The sequence below is a fragment of the Stylophora pistillata genome, chromosome 4 (assembly GCF_964205215.1).
Source record: "Stylophora pistillata chromosome 4, jaStyPist1.2, whole genome shotgun sequence".
In the NCBI taxonomy this organism is placed as follows: Eukaryota; Metazoa; Cnidaria; class Anthozoa; order Scleractinia; family Pocilloporidae; genus Stylophora; species Stylophora pistillata.
The window spans coordinates 28013254-28028043 of record NC_142522.1 but is presented as its reverse complement, the minus strand read 5'-3'; the positions used below and the strand labels follow the sequence as shown (position 1 = coordinate 28028043).

The window sequence follows — 14790 nt, the reverse complement described above, 5'->3', positions numbered from 1 at the left end:
CTGGTTCCGGGGAATGAGTTTTGCATTATTAACTTATTGACTGAGTGGGAGGGCCGAACGGGAAAATTGGATCGTGGTCATAACGTACGGACAGAGCGAGGGGGAGGTTCGACCCTCGTCACCCAGAGCCAAATATTTTCCCTTCCGGCCCGACTCAGTCAATACGCATTTTACCTTACGATATCATATGTAGAAAATTTCAACCGAAATAGGACGCGATAGACAGGCACACGCAGCCACACGAGCACACAGAAAATTTTGTAATTAAAACTTTTCCTTAAGTTTTTCAAGTCAGAACAAGAAACTCTCAATTCTCTGAAAAACGCGACTTTTTTTTTCGCATTTCTGTTTTCCTTAAGGTTTTTGCAATAAAGCAAAGTGACAGCAGCAACATGGGACGGCTTTTTCCGGTCCGACTCACGTCAACCCGCCCGACCCCACACACGTCAGCTTTCATTATGGTTTTCTATGGGATTGGGCGAGTGGGGCCGGGCAGGTCATATAATAAAAAACTTCTGAACATATGGGGATCCTGTTGGGTATATCGTTGGGTATATCGGGGAAACTGCTTGCAGACCGTAACAAGCTGTTAGTAATTGTACCAAGGACCCTTTTTTAGTGTTCTTTAATTAGCATTGCATTTTATTGATTAATATCAAAAATTCGGAAAATTCACTTGTGTTAAAATATTTCTTGGCTTATTTGGGCTCTTAGGAAGATAAAAATTCTGTCTTTTCTGAACCCCATTTTAAAAATACCACGGACTGCATGTAACTGGCTTGTACACGCTTGAATGGCTTAGTTTTCTCATTTGTTCTTCCGATATCCACCTTGACATCAATTAATTAACGCTCTTGTCAAGAAGTATTAATAAAATTTAGGTCCGTGAATATTGGATATGAGAATTAACATCGATTAAGGTCACTAAGATTATATTAACCCTAGGATATAAATTCTCTTGCCCATAATTTACAAATGCACGTAAACTCATTAGCACCCAGAAGCGATTAATATGTAACTTCTTCCTAAACTGAATATCCAAACATTATCTAGCAAACAGGTTATGATAGCACCAAAACTTATCAGGTAGAAGTTATCATCTTGATCTAACACCAGATTCTCGTGACTAGTTTACATGAAGGAGAGAATTAACAATCAGTTACCGGTAAAAGGTCAAAACCAAAATCTGACAGTTTTAACGTGTCCACGCACAAAAAATCACATGATTGTTATAATTATTTACATTGTCTCACTGCCCTGCCCATTCTTCAAAATAAATATCAATGATAAAATAGATGCAAAATTTGCATTGAAGCAAATGACTGAATCAACTGAGGGAGACAGATTCACCAATTTTTATTCATAGTCAAGTTAACCCTCATAAAATTTACGCTTTCCGTTCACAAACAGCCCATGCTGTTCACAACTTCGCCACAGGGTTTCTTGACAGAGCTGCCTTTATCATACCAGCTGGCTTGTCTGTGGCCATCAGAATCTACAAGTTGAGAAAATCTTGAATTACACAAAGGATGGAGGTCATTCTTTTCAAATGCAAAATGTAGCAAAACGTTTGGTTTTCTAGCATCCCAAAACGATCAATCAAAAAAAAAAAAAGACTTCATCTCACATATATTTAGATTTAGGGAGTCGACCAAACTGAACTGTCCGAAGTTAAAACGTGGACTGTAAATGGCGAACGTGACCATCAGAGTCTTGTCACGTGACTCCTAGGAGTTTACAGTCCCACGAAAACTATTAAAATTCTAACCTCATCCTTATTTGCCATTCCAAACGGTGCCATGTTTACTGTGAAGTAATGGATGTTTGGCATCACCATTTCCACACAACCAATCTGTAAATTAAATAGCACTACAATTACATTCACATGCAGAAACCTGCAATAACAGTGATGTCAAAGCCCTCAAATTTCCTTTATTCAGTAAAACTTGTTATTGAAGAGTTTATTTTAATGTTTGTTTCCCTCCCAACTCAATTAGCTTCCCTATTTTCCGGGTAGGGGTTGTTAGCTATGAATTCAATTACTAGACTTCTTTTTTTTGTCATTTTTTCAGTGTTTCCAATTTTACAGCTAGGATGAAGATCAGGCACTGTGGCAAAGAAACTAGGATACAGAACTGGCAGCCTGGTCAGGATCCCGTTCCAAGCCCTTAACCATATGGGATCTGTTCTCCATTACCTGAGTTCAACTCGTTAAATGAAGCTTGTTCACAGGAACCTAATATGCTTCCTGCCAGTCAGGATTTTTTTACCTTTTTTGTCTGTATGTAAAATGTCCTCAATAAAGCCCTAGAGGATTTGGGTGGTCAGTTAAGATAATGACAATAAAGATGACAGTGTTAATGATGATAATGAGAGTTATCACATGGTTATCATGAGCTACTTTTAGTCGCTGAAAAAAGTGGACAAACATTGGATCATTGATCTTGTTTGTCAGCCAGTAAGTAGTCCATAAATGCAGATGAAAATTCAATACAGCAACTTCTCTTGGACTGGAATCTCAGGCTATCACCTGAGCAAACACTGGCTAAAGTTGTCACTTCACCTGTGGAATACTGCCCAAGATCTTTGCTTCTGCCTTGTATAAAGTATTCTGTTATTAAGAACAAACAAAGAAAATAAGTCTGTCTATGTCATAGGTCTACAAACTAGCAGAGTACCCCTTAAAGCTTAAGAAGAATCGGGGTCTCAAATATTTACCAGTACATACAACCCCAAAAAAATATGTTGAGGGGTAAGGGGGGGAGGGGGCTTCAATTTAAATTCTTTTTCCTCTTCAGATCTGAACAATTTATGCACAAGTTTTACAGAATGAGACAACTCCTGTAACCAAATTGTGAGCCATTGCCCCATGGTCCTTATTAAATAATCATTGATACAAAACTTTGTACCAGCATGTTTATACTATATAATTATTATACTACTATCACATGATGAAACTGTAAAATAAATAAATATATAATTTAGCAATGGACATTCCACTGGGTGACTCTTATTGTCCACTGTATTTCTTAGCTCACATCTTAATCTAACCCATCATTTTCCTGCCCATAAAATTACTTTACCTAAGATGAGCACAAATTTACTTTGAATATGGTGGGTTTGTCATTGTGACTGAAAAGTGCCTCTGAGTTAAATCATCCATAACTCATAAAAGAGCCTGCCTATGGTGAGCCAACAAATTTGGTTCTCATCCTTTGAATAAAGGATGACTGGACTGGACTGACTGACAATGACTGGAGCACCTTTAGAAATAATATCATATACAAAAAAATAATTTTAGAAATTCCCCAAATTTTAATACACCATGAAAATCTACCAGCCCTGTAATGGGGCAAAAATTTTGTACATGGACCACTCCTACTGGTACTTTCTTTAGATGACCTACTCACATTCCATTAGTTATAACCAGTTCTTGGTTGTAACCAAAGAACGGCGATGAATACCTTCACTTACCTCTACCAGTACATATAATTGAGTTGATAAGGTCTTCTATGACATCACATCAACTTTTGATATTTTAATGTTATGCAAACAACATTATTTAAGACAAAAAAAATGCAGTTATAATACCTGTACAGAGGGTGAGTAGACCCCAGTGTCAGGAGGCCCAGCAAACTCCTCCAGTATTGTATTCTTGACAAAATTCCTTTTAAAATAATTTAAGATTGAGTAATAGCTATGTGTAAAATACTACTCAAAATAACTGCTTTGATCAAAATGTTACTAGAGACTCTGATCTGATTGTATCCTCTTTTGGTCCATTAAATATTTTCAGAGAAATGTCATACAAATCAACTGAGGTAGATTTCAATTTTAATGATAAGGCTCCCTTTTTCAACATGTAAACTCTCAGATATAAATCCCAATCTCCCACAAGAAATTCAAGCTGATTTCTACATGAGGAGCTCCACCAGTCAGAATTCAGAGATCTGATTTTTCTCTCCATCAACCAAGAGTAAGCACCAAATTAGTAAAAAGTTAAACTTGGAGATAAACTTGATGCCTCACCAGCAGGAAGAGAAGTCCACACCCCTTGTTGTGTCAAACTTGTACTGGCAGTAGACTTTGGTAGAGAATGGACGATCAGTAGCGTCTGGCAAAATTGTGTATTTGTCTTTACAAAATCCTAGAAGAAACTAAAGATTATTACCAAGTCATTTCTCTCAAACTTACTTATAATCATACAACTTAGAAAAAAAATGCTGAACCTTTGTTACAAGTGTAGAATGACGTGCTAATGATGAGATATTAACCTTCAAATCCTGATTGAGTTGTTTTCAATATCTGCATCTCTTTGAGGCCACCCGACACCATTGGTTCCTCTGTACAAAAGACAAGACAGTGCCACAAATATTCAACTCTTTCACTCCCTAGACCTCATTAGTAATTCTCCTTTCAGCCTGCCATACAATTCTTCAGATGTTAGTTCTGAGAATTTGGAAATGAACCAACCTATACTATCCCATAATTTATATTTTCTTTACTCTCATCACTCGCCTGCTTAGTATGGTATTGATATTGTAAGGAGAAATTCTGTCTTGATCGCTCTTGGGAGTTCAAGGTAATACTGGTAAGTTACCAAACATTTTCATTACAGAGACGTTGATTTCCCACACACGAGATTACTGTGTGGTGGATGTCCTCCCCTGGGGTGGGATGGGTGGGTTATTACAGGGCCCCATTTAAACCAGCTATATTAGCTGAACTGGGCTACCCTGTATAAATATTTGTAAATACATACCATACATAGTTACATACAGCCAATAAATGTTTTACAAAGTTCAGTATTTTAATTACTGGTACTAACAAAAAAAATTTCTGGGTAAAAAAAAAATGTTCTCAAAACAAACAAAAAATTTTATTTTTTGCAATATTAACCAGTAAATAATTAAAAAAAATGTAGAAGTGATGTGATCAGGGGTGAACAGTAAAATACATATCATTAGGATTGACTACAGTTACATGTATAAAACATATGGATCTGTCAGTAATAATGACGTAATTAGGATTATCGTTGCTGAATACAAAGGCACAAATTCTAGAAATCAAACAGCTCATTTTAACCACAAAATGTCAATGTTACAAGAGGTTAAGAGTATAACCACATATCTGCACCTCCTCTTGCTTGAGTAACGCAGCAGAATCTTGTCACATCTGGAGTAAGAATAAATGCATGGGCATGGTCAACACCTTTCTGTTAGAAGAAAAAATCAACCAAATTAATAATACAGATATGGAAATTATTCTAGCATGAGCAACCTATAATCCTTTCACCCCACCCAACATCAGCGTCCATGTTCTCCATACTCTTCTCTAGACATTTCCTTTGGTATGGACAGAGAGAATAGCAATCAGAGCTTCTTAGGGAAGTGATCATTTCCTTTCTTTTTATGATCTGAATAATGCCTCTGCCTAATCAGCACTATTACTGAAAGGAAAAATTAGATGCTGGTCAGTGGCGGATCCAGGGGGAGGGTCTCTGATCAAACCTGACGCTTACAACTTTGAGACAGGATCGTATATCACTTTTAACTGGCTGATTTTTTTAATGAATCCAAATAAATGGTAAGCCGCCAAGGAATTATAATGTGCAACCGTAACTGGTGGTAGGGTTGTGGGGGAGAAGTAATTTGCCTCAAAGAGTCCAACAGTCCTTTCTGAACCAAAGTTTGGACCCCCCAATCAAAAATTCCTGGATCCACCTCTGCTGGTCACCCTTAAGTTTTAAACTCTTTGACCCCTAAGAGTGATTGGCATCTCATTTCTCCTTACAATATCACCCCTTAATCAAACATTAAGGTCATGAGAATTAAGGAAATCATCATCACCTCAGGAAGTTCTTGATTGTTAACCAAATTCTCCTTGTCAGCATCTTAGGAAATGTATAGAGAACAGTATGGAGAATATGCATGCTGATATTAGAGTGTAAAGGGTCTCAGCTATTCCTTAAACCTTTTCACTTTCAAGATCTAATTGTTAATTCTTCGCTCTAGCTACAACACAGTTCCTTGTAAATTGGTTACGAGAATTTGGTGTTCAACCAAGGGAACAACTTCTACCTGCTAAGTTTGAGTATTCTCACTACCTGTTTGTTGGATAATGTATGGATATTATAGGGAGAAGTTACAGGTTAATTGCTTCTGGGAGTTCAAGGGTTTAACTGAAAATCAGTACGATACTCAGTCTTCTCTGTACTAGCTGTGCTATTCTCAAGAACTTAGTGTTCATGTTGTGAAATGAAACCATTTTGACCTGAAATACATTTTATACTGATTGAAACTCAGAACAAAATATCTAAGCTAATAGTTTTGTTAATTCTCTATAAATGTAACTGTCTGTAGAACGAATCCACCTACTTTTCACTCTTAAGAGTTTACAGTTTACTACCATAAAATCCCCAAGTGTACACTTTTTTTTACCTGTTGGATACGTTTCCAAGGTGACTCATCAATGTTAACAGTGACATGAACTACCTGGATAAGGAAACAAAGAACAATGAGTAATCTGTTGCAATGATCATCTTTTGATAATTACAAAAATAAACTCTACGATACTAGTTAATTTACCTGTTTATGTGTTGTTAGGAAATGACTGCAGATGTGGATTGCAAATTCTTCAATATTGTTGAGCTATAACACAAACAAAAATACATCTGTTAAGTTAGGTCTAGATTGGATAGGTATGTCCAATGGGCAAATCCAAGAAGGCTTATGGGTCATGTCTCCCTTTCTTAGTGTTTTTGACGAAAACTTCTCAAAGCTTGTCTTTCAAATCCTCAGCTTTTGAAGAAACAATCATCCCAGAATACTGCAAACAGCACCTCCAAAAATGTAAATTTGTGGGGATGGGGGAGGAAGGTAAGCTTGTCTTAGGGGAGATGACAAAAGGCGGAACCCTACTCCGTGGAGTACCCTATGGAGTACCTAAATGGAGCACCCTAAAAACCATGTATTGGTCAAATAAAATACTTTACAAACATGGTAAATCATACAGATGTAGATATCTGAATACAATTTGAGCTTGCCAGCTATCCGATTGTAACAGTTTGATACAGTCCAGGTTTTTTGGGGGCAGGGGGCTATCAGTCTTATTGGTTCCTCCATTTTTGTTTTACCGCTGTGTAATGAGTCCTTTGACTGGAAGATAAAAAAACCCCATAAAATGAACAAAACCCACTTAATTTCGAGTTCTGCAAGTGGTGAAATATTTAACCTTACTAAATTTTCCAAATCAAGCACCCCAGCCAAATGTATTTGCTGACTTATCCATCTTTTTTTTTAAGTTGCTTTATATATATCTCAATTTCATTACCCATTAGATGGGTGAAGAGAAGGTCAGTTTAAACACATGAATTACTTTTTTTAAGTCCTAGCTTATATCCTCATCACTTCACAAAATTTAGAAACCCATGAGTCCTTGTGTTGATGGGCAACCCTAAAAGCCAGAACGGCGGGATGGTGGAAAACGACCCCAAATGCTAAAACCTGGAACTGCGGAAAATGATCCCAAATCCTAAAACCCGGAATGGCGGAAAGTAAACCCAAATCCTTAAACCTGGAATGACGGAAAATGACCCCAAATCCTAAAACCCGGAACGGTGGAAAATGACCCCAAATCCTAAAACCCAGAACAGCGGAAAATGACCCCAAATCCTAAAACACAATGTATGACAGGGCATGTTGCACAAATTTTGTACAAAGACAGTCAAGTGCTTGGCTCATTCATTCCCATGACGATAATGCATGTGACCAAACTTAGACTAGTGTGAGAGTTGAAGAGAGGTTTGCATGGGGTCATGGGCATGGGAATTTCTCATGGCATGGGAAGACAAAAGAAAGTTAACAGAAGGAAGCCGTCAAGAAGAATTTGAAGAATTTCTTTGTGACCAGGTGTCCAAAACACCACCATCCTACTGTGAAAGTTATGGCTTACATATCAGTGGAAGAAATAAACTTTCTGTACAAAAGAGAGGCTATTTCACTAATTCAGCTAATTTGCAGGGTGAGAATAGATCCTGTTGGTAGAACCCCGCTAACTCGAATCCGGTGAACTCAAAACCCCCCCTTACCCGAACAAAACCCAAGTTCCCTTTGGATTTGACCCCATTTTTTCCAGTCATTTGCTAGTGGCAACTCCTTAAAGACGGAGCGGTGGAAAATTACCCTAAAGCCTAAAAGACGGAATTATGGGCTGATCAAGGGATCAAGAGAGCCAAATAAAAATCAAGTGTACCCACACTTATTTCCCCTTAGGAGCATAACTTCTGCAGATATTAAGTCAATACCATAAAAAAATTATCTTTGCTGGTAATAATGTGTAATATCATGCTGTGGATGTTCAGTTTGTTTCTCATTCATTGCCTAACAATCAATTCCCAATAAATCAATCGAGGCGTTGTACGATTTTCACCTTTAGTTAACTGCACATTCTAAATCATTATGCCTTTGTAAATTCAGCTAACCTTACAGAAAACTAAGAAGAGGACAAGCGATACAATATCTGAACTTCTTTGGTTTGAATTATCACTTAATCGTCCATTAGCTAATTTATCGGGTTCTTTCTGTTAAATTCCTTTTGTCTTCTCACACCGTGAGAAATTCCCATGTGCATGACCCTATGCAAACCTCTATTGCTCTCAAGCTAGTCTAAGCTTGGTCATGCACATTATCGTCATGAGAATAAATGAGCCAAGTGCTTGACTGTCTTTGTACAAAATTTGTGCAACATGCCCTGTCATCCTTTTCGTGTTTTAGGATTTGGGGTCATTTTCCACCGTTCTGGATTTTAGGATTTGGGGTCACTTTCCATTGTTCCAGATTTTAGGATTTGAGATCGTTTTCCACCATTCCGCCATTTAGGGTTGCCCTGTGTTGATAGATTAAACCCCACACCTCTTGCAGACACCCTAAATAAACAGGTATTTTGAAAGATGTGAAACCTGCTGCCGCATGAAGTATGTCTGTACTTTTAGCCTCGTGAAGATCATAAGATGATGACTGTAATCAGCCCATTAAAGAAAACGTTCATGGATTACATTTAAGCCTTCCATTAGAAGTGGCCAGCAGTTTAGTGTCAAATTCAAGATGGCAGTCAATTCGTGGACTGTATTGCACTGTGACAATCATACTGCTGGCAAGCTCAAAATACATTGCGATTTGTATAACTAAACGATTAACCATGTTTATAAAGTATTTTATTATAAATCATTTTATCTAACTAATACATGACTTTTAGGGGAACTCCATTTATAGGTACTTCATAGGGTACTCCATGGAGTAAGGCTCCACGTTTTGTCATCTCCCTTGTCTGAGTGCTTTTAGCATTTCCTCTCGTAAGAAGTAAAACCTTTATTAAGAGCCAGTGTGTTTAACCCAGATGGACTAAATGGGGACACCAATAAAATAGCAACACTAATCAACATGATACTCATAAAATTTGACTATTTACAGGAGAATGATAAAAGACTTGTGAGTATAAGAGATCCAAATTTAAAAAAAAATTAAATTAAATCAGGTCCACTGTTCAGATTATCTTGACCGAATAAGGAACTTTAAGCCCTTACTCAAAACTATCAGACAATCCCACGCCCTTCTTAAAGAAATCTAACGACAAATAAAACGAGTGATCAGATTGACCCTCGTCATTTTACTTTCGCACGCCCACCTCCCCTTTGTAATTGTGTAACCGTACCGTAAAGTGCTTTATTACACACAACATAAGAACTTTATCCCATAAAGCTCATTTGTAGAAATCCATACGCTTTTATTTTCACATGTGAAAAAAGCCTATACAGCCAATCAGAATGGCGTATAGCTCTTTCAAGTGTCAAAGTATAATCAATTGAATTGCTCAAAAGAATTACAAGGACACTCGCCTACTAGTGCTCACAAAATTGTTTGCAACTGCTTGCATGCTCATATTCTCAATTTAAAAGTGCTCGCAAAATTTGGCCTTTGCTCAAATTACGTTATTGATATCATACTTAGAATTTTAAAAAAAAACTTTTGTAAGTACAGTTTTCCGTTCAGTACTTTATTCCCTTGATGTATATGTACTGCAATATTTTCCATAGCCATTAAATTTGCATTGTTGTGAGTTTTTGTTTCTAATTTGCATTCAGAAAATGATTTCATTGAAATTCTCGTGTGTTATGTGCAATAAACAGCTCACGACATGGAAAGTGCTTTGTACCGGGTTTTATTCACTCGTTGTTTGTGTGAATTAAAAGACGTTTATCGACCCTTTCTCCACTCCAAGCATACTAGTACGGCCAAAGACATTATTCTGAAGGAGGATGAACAAATAATAACTGACAAACGGCAGATTGCCAGCATCTTCAATGACTATTTCATAAATATCGGTAAACACATTGATGCTCCACGTTGTTATGACCATGGGAGAGATTAATTTACAAATCACCCGAGTGTGAAGGCAATTACAGAGAGCGTCAAAAATGTTGGTATGTCATAAACTGCCCAGCGAAACCCCTGACTCTGATGTCCTTGACCTAGTTAAATGGAAATCATTAGGCTATATTTACAAACGTAGACTCGCTTCTATAATGTATCAAGTACATTATAATAGTTTACCTGATCAACTTACTGCCCTTTTCACAAAACGCAACATTGATAGTAATTATAATCTAAGGCGTATTAATGACTTTCCGCATGTACGGTGTAACAGTGACCTTGGTAGAAATAGTGCAAGGTACAGAGGGCCCATTGTCTGGAATTTGCTGCCTAAAGCCATCAAGGATGCTTCCTCTCTTCAGCTTTTTAAACAAAAACTTAGACAGGCCTCAAGGACATTAGATCGCATTCAATTCGAAAAGGAGGCCTGTGTGATAACATCAAAGCAAACGGATTTTTTATACTTTTAAGTCCTTGAAATTTCTTTACTTTTTCCTTAGAATTGTCCATATATTTAAGTAGTTCCTTTTTAGTTCCTGGCAGGTCCACACCAGCCTTTGGGTTGCCACAAACCGACCTGCCTTAACAAAAATTATATGTATGTATGTATGTATGTATGTATGTATGTTTCGGCATGTCCTTGTCAACTTCTGCTTAATTCTGTTCAACAACTGCTGCAAGATATTAAAGTGAGAAAATCACCAGGTCATGACGGCATTACTCCCAGATTACTTAAGGAATCGGCAGCAGTCATTGCTTCTCCACTTACCAGTATTTTTAATTCGGTCAGTACAAAATGCAGACTGCAGACTGCAGATTGCAGACTGCAGACTGGGTATAAAATGCAGACTGGGTATAAAATGCAGACTGAGACCAAAATTGGGTATAAAATGCAGACTGACAGCAAAATTCTCGTTTCGTGCAATACGCGATATATTTTCATCGTTAACTCACCCCCCAGTCATGTAATCGCCTTTCCGAGTTCGTTTCCTTGCAATTTCCTCTCCATATGCATAGACTGTGGTCAGTCTATGTGAACAGTCCGTTTATTTGTTGCGCTGAAACATGACAACACGTTCGATCGTAGAGCCGCCATCTTGAATAATCCGAGCAAACCTGAACTATAGCGATTTCCTATTTGTCATTACCGCTGGCCCATGCATGTATCAAATATGGCGGTTGTAGCATGCGCAGCGTGTAATTTATGCAACCAAATGACATATCTCTGGCACCAGCAGCCGTTTTAGTTTATGAACTCGAAGGGAAACATGTTGTTCTTTCGATGAAAAAGCATCAATTTATGGACATATCTTATGAAGCTACCTCAGGCTGCTACTTCACTGTACTGTACTTCACTGTACCGTTTTAGTTTATGAACTCGAAGGGAAACATGTTGTTCTTTCGATGAAAAAGCATCAATTTATGGACATATCTTATGAAGCTACCTCAGGCTGTTACTTCACTGTACTGTACTCTGTTTTATAAGCGCCCAGAAGGAAACTTTTAGCGGCTGCTAAACTCAGGAAGGCGATTGCGTGACACTGAGGTACGTTAAAAAAAACATTGCTCTCGCATAGTCTGCATTTTATACCTAATTTTGGTCTCAGTCTGCATTTTATACCCAGTCTGCAGCCTGCAGTCTGCATTTTATACCTAGTCTGCATTTTATACCCAGTCTGCAGTCTGCAATCTGCAGTCTGCAGTCTGCATTTTGTACTGACCGATTTTTAATTCATCTATGATCCAGTGTAAGTATTCGTCAGTATGGAAAATGGGACAAGTCACTCTGCTACCAAAATATACTGAGGAGGATATGAATAAGCAGTGTTTTTGACCTGTCACCGTTCTCCCAGCCTTAAACAACATCTATGACAGGCTCCTTTCATCGCAGTTACTCCATTGACATTTCCAGGGCCTACTCTCTGATTTTCTCTCAGCCTACAGGCGGTTTTATAGCTGCAATATGACGCTGTTATGCCTTGTTGAGGACTGGAAGGAATGTCTGGATCGCCAGCAGCTTGTAGCTGTTGTAATGATGGACTTATCAAAGGCTTTTGATAGCCTCCCCGCGATCTTCTCATTGCTGAATTGCGAGCGTATGGCTTAGATACACAGGGTTGTGCTTTATTTAATGACTACTTTCAGCATAGGCGACAGAGGGTAAAAATCGGCAATGAGTTTTCCACGTGGGAGCATAATTACAGGTGTGCACCAGGGAAGTGTCCTGGGACCCTTACTTTTTAACATATTCTTAAATGATATTTTCTATTGTATTACAAAGCTTAAGCTTAATGCATACGCTGATGATCAGCAATTATATAGCTCACATACAGATCACCTTGCCCTGTATGATAGGATGAATAGTGAACTATCGATTGCTGTCGATTGGTTTAAGAATAACGGTCTTATGGCCAATCTAAGTAAATTTTATTCTCTCATACTTGGGGAAACTGATCTTAATTTTTCATTTATACTTGATGGGGTGAGAATTGAGCAGCATGATGATATAGGTCTACTAGGAATTAACATTGACTCAAATATTAGTTTTTCGAAGCATGTATCCCATATATGCGATAGGGTCAATAACCAGTCTAGGGTCATTGGTCGTTTTGGAAATCTTCTCTCTGGATCCATACGGTTACATTTATACAAGGCATTTATACAAGGCATTTATACAAGGCATTCATACAACCTATCTTTTAGTACTGTAGTGCTGACTATAGCATTATTGTGGAGCACGGAGTTCTAATAAGCTAGAGATAGTTAATAAGCGAGTGCTTCACCTAGTCCTCGGAGACAGATCAAGTTCGTATTCAGCTTTACTGAACAGGCTTGATATGGTATCACTAAAAGATAAAAGAGTCCAGGACATATTAACTATGGTTTACAAAGGCCTTTACAACATGGCTCCTGGGTATATCACATCACTTCTCAAAGAGCGCAGTCAAAGTGCATATGATTTAAGGGGTAAAAGGAAATTACAGATACCAGCGGTGAAGACCACAACTTTTGGACTTCACTCTTTCAGGTATCTTGCTGCCTCTGCATGGAATAGCTTATCAGATGAATTAAGAATGTCGGACACTCTAGCCACTTTAAACGCGCCATTAGGAGTTATATATCTAGAGGTGATTAGTAGATAATTATTAGCAATTTTATATGAGGTTTTAAAGGAGTCTTTCGATTTTAAACTTATTGTCATTTGTTTTGTAGTTATATGTTCGGAGATTAACTAGCACATCTAGTGCTATTCATAAATCCGAATGGAAATAAAGTTTATGTATGTATGTATGTATGACTCGCTCGTACCTCGCTCGTTCGGGTTTTTGACACAAACAACTCATGAATAAAACCCCTTGTTATCCAACTACACCTAGACGAGTACAAATAACGCCATAGACAAGTACAAATATCACGCTGTATTTGTACTCGTCTATTGTAGTACCGGTTAAACAGGTTGTCTCGCATCGCGCAAGCGAAGGAACAAAAAAAAAAGCAAGTGGCGGACTATTTGAATCATATTTCTGACGACGAAGAGTCAAAATGGCTGGAAAATATAGGTCCAAGTTCATTAGATGAATCGAACGAAGAAAAGCAGCTTGACGACCAGAAAATTTCTTCATAATGAAGAAAATAGAAACAGCGGCACAACAACGCGCCAATTTCGTTCCGCTTCGCATACTTCTGTCACGCACTCCCCGTAAATAAAATCCGCGAAATTCGCCCGCACTGAAATAACAGTTTGGCGTGTTGCATAATAAATAACTTATTATATAAACATTTTGTTGTGTAGTATCGCTGAGTATTTTTACTCGTTATTTGTATTTTGACTCGCCCTATATTATGGGCTCGTCAAAATTCGGCACAACTCGTAAAAATACTCAGCCATAGTACACAACAAAACGTCTAATAAGATATATGTACGCCGCACTTTCTATGACGTAAACTATATCTATAAAAAAACATAGAGATTAAGCGAAAATAAAAACAGAGAAAAACCGCCACCAATTTCATAAAGGTTTGCCTTACGTCTTAAAGTCTATGATGCAGACATAAAATGAAGTTACTCTCACCGGATGATCTTTTGCTAATGCATAGACTGTGTTTTTCTGAGTATCTGTTGGTACCACGCTCGAATTGTTTCCATAATTGTAGTCTCGGTAGTCATCCAATTTCAGCTCTGTTGCAACTTCTACCTGCTTAATCTCGTGGTATTTTCCACTGCGTTTGATCTTGAGAAAGCGAACTCCACTTTTTCCATAGCCAGTGAATGAAGGATCTATGTGGAATAAGGACACCATTGTTCCTATCAATACTGATCATCAGTTCTCGCACTAATGTGATTTTCGAAGCATTTGTG

General features: G+C 37.9%; 1 protein-coding gene across 1 annotated transcript; it reads right to left on the bottom strand.

Annotated features, from left to right (window-relative positions):
* Positions 1–609: 609 nt before the first annotated feature.
* Positions 610–14789, bottom strand: LOC111329290 (uricase). The gene is made up of 10 exons (XM_022933933.2): positions 14504–14789; positions 6588–6650; positions 6441–6494; positions 5137–5215; positions 4275–4343; positions 4030–4147; positions 3592–3667; positions 2564–2611; positions 1769–1852; positions 610–1495 (listed from the first exon to the last, which is right to left on the bottom strand). Exons 1-10 carry the CDS (start codon positions 14729–14731, stop codon positions 1421–1423), a joined length of 894 nt encoding a protein of 297 aa, XP_022789668.2. The 5' UTR covers positions 14732–14789; the 3' UTR covers positions 610–1420.
* Position 14790: the final 1 nt, after the last annotated feature.